Source organism: Lithobates pipiens, unplaced genomic scaffold (assembly GCF_037356315.1).
Source record: "Lithobates pipiens isolate NorthernLeopardFrog02 unplaced genomic scaffold, aLitPip1_a1.2 Scaffold_27, whole genome shotgun sequence".
In the NCBI taxonomy this organism is placed as follows: domain Eukaryota; kingdom Metazoa; phylum Chordata; class Amphibia; order Anura; family Ranidae; genus Lithobates; species Lithobates pipiens.
In genome coordinates, this window is record NW_027507788.1 from 9,346,212 (window position 1) to 9,354,081 (window position 7,870).

Here is a 7,870-nt window from a genome sequence, read left to right on the forward strand (position 1 = left end):
ACTGGCCACCAATGTAAGGAGCGTTCTTCCCACTGGCCACCAATGTAAGGGGCATTCTTCCCACTGGGCACCAATGTAAGGGGCATTCTTCCCACTGGCCACCAATGTAAGGAGCATTCTTCACACTGGCCACCAATGTAAGGGGCATTCTTCCCACTGGCCACCAATGTAAGGGGCATTCTTCCCACTGACCACCAATGTAAGGAGTGTTCTTCTCACTGGCCACCAATGTAAGGAGCATTCTTCCCACTGATCACCAATGTAAGGAGCATTCTTCCCATTGACCACCAATGTAAGGAGCATTCTTCCCACTGACCACCAATGTAAGGAGCATTGTTCTCACTAAATAACAACGTCAGGGGCATCTTCTCATTAACTCCCAATGAGTTGATTTCTGCAGGGGTTCCCAGAACCTAAAAAAAATTGTTGCAGGGGATCCTCTAAAGTAAGGCTGGGTTCGCATATATATGCGAATTAGATGCGTTTTAAACCGCATTCAATTCTCATGACACGTAAATGTGACCAGCTCCCAATGAAGATGCTTCACACATGTCCAGGGTGTGGTTTAAAAAATGGTCCTGTGCGTTTTTTGGGTCTGGTTCAGGTGCGAATTCCGGCAAAAATTTGCACCTGAACCGGTGAACAGGAAACGCACCGGGGACCCCCCGGACTGCAAACCACAGCCGCACATTGGCCTTAAAAAGCTGAAACAAACGTCTCTAACGCTTTCCAAAAAAAAATAGTCCATTTTGGCCTGGCCTCAGCTAGTACTTTATTACACTGGAAAACAAAGAGTTAAAGAAGAAGAAAAACTTCTAATACGTTATAAATGAGCTTTAAAGTTGACGGCCATTTTTTCCATTTTAACTCACCCCCCACCCCCTTTTTTTTTTTTTGCAGGTGGAAGCTTCCAGGACCCCCGAGGACAAGCACCTGAGCAAGATGCAGAACCAGGGCTACGAAAACCCAACCTACAGATACCTGGAAGAGAACAACTGAGGGCCGGAGCGGGGGTGTCGGCGGGTTCTATTATTTTTGGGCAGAAGGGAAGGGGTTTTACTTCAGGGGAGGTACAATACAGGTCAAGGGGTGGGGGACAAACAGGGAATATATTTAATAAAGAAGGGGGTGGGGGTGCAGCTAAAGAATACTTGACCCTCTCCTCCCTCCCCTCTCCTCCAGGAACGACGGTGCACCATACCAGATCCTAGCCCGATAGCTTCTAGGACACAACGGGTTAAACGCGTCCGCCTCTCTCCCCTGTGAATGCACTTAAATTATTTATGACTACGAAGGGAAAAAAGAGACGGTCAGCACTAACCTCTCGTTGTGAGATATTCCCCGATTACTAGTCACCCCCCCCCCCCCCTACCGTAACTGCAACCCCCCACCCACACAAATCCCTGCTAATGGCATTTTCACTTATCGCAGAGAAACCAGCAATGCATTGCAGCATCGATGGCTTCCGATTCTATCACCGCGCCCCCCCCCTCCCCTCCCCGCCACACCATCACTCTTTTTGCTGCTTCATAATTTATTTAACGTTCAACCTTTTCTGTGGCTAGGTAAGGAAGGGTCCCGCCCTCGTCTGACATCCTACCGGCCGCAGAAAAAAAAAAAAAAACAGAGATTGCCTGTGACCCCGCCCACCCCTACCTTGCGCTCGACGGCGGCGAGTCTCAAACGATTCCGAGGCGTTTTCCCCGCGGCGCAGGGTTTCTCCCTTCAAGTGTTGTGAACAGAAACTACCTTTTTGTAGATTCCTATGTGTCAGTCTGGGGGGGGGATGGGGGGGGGCGCTTTTGATTGGTTGTTAAAAGCCAAAAAGGAGCGCTGGCGTCAAGCGAGATGATACCCGGCTGATTAGGCGCTGATGGAGGCAGCAGTCCAAATCCAACCAAAACCCTTTTTTGTTTTTTTGTTTTTTTTGGATAAGGAAAAGTTTACAGTTTTTATTGCTGTGTCCCCATTGGAGGACATCCATTAGTTCCTGTCCTGGTGACACTGTTAAGGCCTAAAGGACATCATGGAGAATTCCTCAACAGGGGTCAGAGACTGCAATAAAAATAAAAAAAACATGACAATGGATTGAAGCCTCTTTTCTATCCAAAAATTAAATGCCATTCAGTGAAAACGTGTAAATACCGCATTTTGGCCACTAGGTGGAGTTGAGGAGCAAAAATATTTGATGTTAACCTGTTTGCTTTCCAGCCGGACTTGGCAGTAAATATCCGAGTTCATGGCAGCCTAATTACAGAGGAGTCTTGCTTTAAGACAGGGCCCCTTTAAGCTTGTCGGGGGGGGGGGGGGGAAATCGCTGAAGCTCACTCGCTGCATAGGTACATTGAAGGCAGCCTTTTTGGGGACCAAACTGCGCTCCGTGATGCCGTTTCTTTAACTCTGACACCTTCATGGACACAGGCGACCAAATCTGTGCATCGGCCTCCGCACGCGTCGACAATTCCTCCATACACAGCCGCCACAATTTCACCACGCACCGCATAGAACGTCTTAAAGCCATGCCAACACTCGTAATTTTTTTTTTTTGCGGCACGCAGGCGACTTTTTACGCTAGCCGAACCATGGAGTGGTGATACATTGTGTGCACCCATGCCACGGTTGGGCACCTCAGTTGTATGCCAACCATGTCTGAGAATGAAGGAAAGGATAAGAAAGAGTGAACCATGGTCAAGCCATCTGGAGGAATAAAGTAATACCAACAGTTTCACTCTGTAGATTCTAAGGGCTGCATTTAAAAAAAAAAAAAAAAAAAAAATTGGATAGCTGTTCGTCCTTCGAAATGGCATGTACATTTATTCTGTGTAAAAGGGGCAAAATTGAATGTTCTCAGGCTATATTCTCTGCAGATTGAATGTTAATGAAAATGAATGGGCAAAATACCATTATACGGCCACTAGATGGCAGTGCTTATCACAAAGTATGCTCCTCAACCCCATCTAGTGGCCAAAATGCTGTATTTTTTTTTCCCATTCTTTTTCAATGAATGGCAGTCGTTGGGCAGTTTCGCAAAATTTTTCCTTCCTAGTGGAATTTTTTTTTTTCAAAAAAAAAATCGATCACCAGTTTCCTCAGTTAACGATCGGTTGGATCCACCAAAAGGCGCCCCCCCCCCCCCAGTAACTTCTTGGGGGCTCACTGGGCCAAGACCAAACCCCCAGCGGTGTCACTTTAATCCCTTGTACTGAACACCCCGCCACGTCAGCAAATTTATAACACACGGATTGTAGCGGCTGCGCTTCCCGGGCAGCTGGTCGTACCGATAGTCGTTGTATATATGTGTGTACATATGTGTTTTAGATCAGTAATAAGAGGCCTTTTTTTATTTTATTTTTTGTCCCACTCTTAATCCACAATGTAACAATAAACTATGACCTTTTCCACCGAATTGACCAGATCCAGGTTACTGGGCCAAGGGGGGGGTCGCATGAGATAAGGTCCCAGACCTTTCGCCGCATAATAACAAAACCGGTGCATGGCGTCATCGGCCGGAGAAAACCCCCCCCTCCCCCCCGGGACATGGCTGTAGGCTGCGTTTTACTACGTCACGTGTGTTTGCTTCTCAGTCCCGTCACAGTCAGGCTTTATACCACGCAGACTAGGCCGAGTCAGCCGCGTACTTTGTAGATTCAACATGCCGACCGCAGACTTTGGAGACTTAATAAAAAAATAAATAAACAAATGTTTAACAGTTGTCTTATCATCATGCATTAAAACTGTAGCATGTGTGATAATAACCTGGTTCTTATTCGTTTTCCTTATTTATTACAGCCAACTCTTTTCTCTTGCCCTCAGTTTGGGTTTTGTAACCTGGTGGACCAGGACCTTGTGACAGAGTCCCTAGTAGGACTCCAGTTGGGGAAAATAATGGTACGTTGGACCATTATTGAACATCCAGGCAATGGAAACTTCAGGGCCTATTGGAGTCAAGAGAATGTGAGAACCTTGGGGTGTCCATAAAGAGAACCCAGGAGCTCCATCCTGCATTATATAGGTCTTGAGTATTAGGAAGAGGGATGAGAGCTTGAAGAACCAAAATAGAGTAGAAGGCAAAGGGTTGTGGGGCAAGTGACATGGTGGACCAGTCCCTGACAGAACTCTACTTTGCCTTAAGTTAAGGAAAAGGTCTATTGGACCATCAATTAAATGCCCAGGCGATGGAAACTTGAGGGCCTATTGTCAAGAGAAGGTGAGAAACCTGGTTCTTATTCGTTTTCCTTATTTATTACAGCCAACTCTTTTCTCTTGCCCTCAGTTTGGGTTTTGTAACCTGGTGGACCAGGACCTTGTGACAGAGTCCCTAGTAGGACTGCAGTTGGGGAAAATAATGGTACGTTGGACCATTATTGAACATCCAGGCAATGGAAACTTCAGGGCCTATTGGAGTGTCCATAAAGAGAACCAACGAGCTCCATCCTGCATTATATAGGTCTTGAGTATTAGGAAGAGGGGTGAGAGCTTGAAGAACCAAAATTGAGAAGAAGGCAAAGGGTTGTGGGGCAAGTGACATGGTGGACCAGTCCCTGACAGAACTCTACTTTGCCCTACGTTAAGGAAAAGGTCTACTGGACCATCAATTAAATGCCCAGGCAATGGAAACTTGAGGGCCTATTGTTGTCAAGAGAAGGTGAGAAACCTGGTGTGTCCATACTGCATTCTATATATCTTGAGTATTAGGAAGAGATAAGAAGAGGGCAGGGGGTTGTAGGGTAAATGGCATAGTGGACCAGACCCTCCAACATAGTCCCTAACGGGACTTTAGCTGGCTCCAAGATGGGGAAAAGGTCTATTGGACCATCATTAAATGTCCAAGCAATGGAAATTTGAGGGCCTATTGGAGTCGAGATAAGGTTAAACAAGATAAGTCAAGATAAGGTGTGTCCATAAAGTGAAACCAGAGGCTTCATACTGCATTGAGTAGTATGAAGACGCAAGAGAGCTTGAAGAACCAAAATATAGAAGGCAAAGGGTTGTGTGGCAAGTGGCATGGTAGACCAATCCTTGCAATATAGTCCTGTCAGGGACTAAGTTAAGTTCTATTGGACCATCAGTAAATGCCCAGGCGATGGAAACTTGAGTGCCTATTATAGTCAAGAGAAGGTGAGAAACCTGGTGTGTCCATACTGCATTCAGATCTTGAGTAGTAAGAAAAAAGTGCGGCAAGTGGCATGGTGGACCAGACCCTGCAACATAGTTCCTGGTATAACTCTAACTTGTTCCAAGTTGAGGAAAAGGTCTATTGGATCATTTTGAATGTCCAGGCAATGGGAACTTGAGGGCATACTGGAGTCAAGAGAAGGTGAGAAACTTGGGGCGTCCATAAAGAGAAACCAGGGGCCCAATACTGCATTATATAGGTCTTAAATAGTATGAAGAGGCAAGAGCGCTTGAAGAACCAAAATAGAGAAGGCGGCAAGGGGTTGTGTGCTAAGTGCCATGGTGGACCAGACCTTGCAACATAGTTCCTAGCAGGATTCTATCTTGCTCCAAGGTAGGGAAAAGGTCTATGGGACCATCATTGAATGTCCAGGCAAAGGAAACTTGGGGCTTATCAGAGCCAAGACAAGGAGAGAAACTTGGTATGTCCATAAAGAGAACCAAGGGGCTCCATACTGAATTATATAGGTCTTGAGCCATAGGCATATCATAATCACCCTGTGTGACAGATTCCCAGTTTAAATCCCTGATATTTCACCAAAGCCCCTTGACGGGCTCCTAAAAAGTGTTTAAATAAATGCTACTGACACCATCAGCATACACGTTGAGCTTTGAGGTGCACCCTAATGCAATAGTCTGTGCACACTTATGTCTTGAGTAGTATAAAGAGGAAAAAAAAAAAAAGAAGAACCAGAATAGGGAGGAAGGCAAGAGGTTGTGGGGTGAGTAGCATGGCTGGCAAGACCCTGCAACATGGTCCCTAGCTCCAGTTGAGAAAAAAGGTCTATTGGACCAACATTGCATTCCAGGTGATAAAAAGCTTGGGGCCCATCAGAGTCCAGGACAAGATTTGGGACTTATATGCTAGTATGTCCATAAACAGAACCCAGGGGCTCTATACGGCATTTCTTGGTCTAGAGTAGTATGAAGGAACTCCATCAGGGCAGCGATTCTCTAGAATCAGAATGACTATTGTTATTTTCATAATGACTCATCTTTAGGAGACATAATTCAGTGACCCAATTCTTCACTTGAACAGTGGATGACCTCTAGTGACTAGGGATTATGGTGCCCAGAGAAGAAATAAAGAAGCAAAACAACGTCTTTAAGATCTAAGCATAGGATCTCTAATGTAAACATGCGCCAACACAAGGGTAATTTAAATATTAACATATACTTCAAAAGGAAGCCCTCACTGATCGCTGTAGATGCAAGCATTGTGGAGCAATTCATCCATAGCGTTCACAGCAGAGGCAATAAAACCACAGTTCCTCTTCCAACTGTGATTTTGCCACCTGCCAGCCATCTAATACAAAGAAACAGAAGCTCCTTTAAGATGTTCAGAGTTTTCTGTGATACTTTAGGATGAATCGCTCCACAATGCCTGCAGCTAGAGAGGTCAATGAGGGCTTGTTTTAAAGCCTTTTTAACTGGTTGCCAAGAACACTTAAATTAGGGTTGCCACCTCATCCCTTTAAACCCGAACACAAATCAATTACACGGGTTCTGTGGCTAATTAAGGTGGTAATTAAACTCACTTGGTGCCTTATCTGCATTTAATTAACCTCAGAACCTGTGTAATTCATATGTGTTTGGGTTTAAAGGGATGAGGTGGCACCCCTAACTTAAATACATTAATGTCTATGGGATCACATTAAGGTTACTGCAAAACCTTCTAATCACCTGTGATACTTGAGGTTGATTCACTCCACAATGCTTGCAGCTAGAGAGGTCAGTGAGGGCTTGTTCTAATGTCCATTTATGCTTGCTAAAAATACTGAAATACTTTAATATCCATAGCCTTTCCGCAAGTTCATTGCAAAACCTTGTAATCACCTGTACTCTTTAAAAAATTTAAACTACCAAATGCAAATTACAACCTTAGCACCCCCATCCCCCCTATCCAATGACAACGCCTTATTTGGCACTTTAGCAAAATGGTTGTTGGGGAGGCTTAGTCCTTAAGACTAGAACCAGATTAGTAAAATGATCTTCTGAGGGACTCGCCCCGGTAGGGGCTTTCTGGCCAACATGGGTTATTAACCAAACTAACGTCGTTACCACTACCATCATTCCTTGTGACACCAGTTAAAATTTCTGGTTGGCAGTCGGAGACGCCACCTAAAAGAAAAACCATTACAATCATCTTTCCGTACCTTGAGACTTTGATATTATCTTACATTATTATTATAATACAGGATTTATATAGCACCAATAGTTTGCACAGTGCTTTACAACATGAGGGCAGACAGTACACTTGCAATACAAATCAATACAGGAGAGACTAGAGGGCCCTGCTCGTTAGAGCTTACATGCCCTGGTGTTCAGAAAGCACAAGGAGACTCTACAGAGGCAGAGATGAGACACCCTAGGGCAGTGATGGTGAACCTTGGCACCCCAGATGTTTTGGAACTACATTTCCCATGATGCTCATGCACGCATGCATGCAGTGTGGTTGAACATCATGAGAAATGAAGTTCCAAAACATCTGGAGCTCCAAGGTCCGCCACCACTGCCCTAGGGTATGGACCTGCACAATATATGGCCAGTCTTCCCAAAATGGATGGATATAAGCTGAAGAATTTAACGGGTTTTGGCTACAGTTGGGCTTAAAAGCAATTAGAGTTTTAATTTGCCGCTCCCCCCCCCTCCCTCCCTGTTCACACCGCCACTACTTTGGATGTGACTTGCAACA

The 7,870-nt window shown here is 45.2% G+C and overlaps 1 protein-coding gene across 2 annotated transcripts in view; it reads left to right on the forward strand.

The window, feature by feature from the left end:
* Positions 1–3,755, forward strand: part of APLP1 (amyloid beta precursor like protein 1) — an 80,418-nt gene extending 76,663 nt beyond the window's left edge. For both annotated transcript variants that reach the window (XM_077456382.1, XM_077456383.1), the window contains one exon: positions 901–3,755. In XM_077456382.1, coding sequence (XP_077312508.1) covers positions 901–999 — 99 coding nt within the window. In that variant the 3' untranslated portion in view covers positions 1,000–3,755. The remainder of the gene's footprint in view (positions 1–900) is intronic.
* Positions 3,756–7,870: the final 4,115 nt, after the last annotated feature.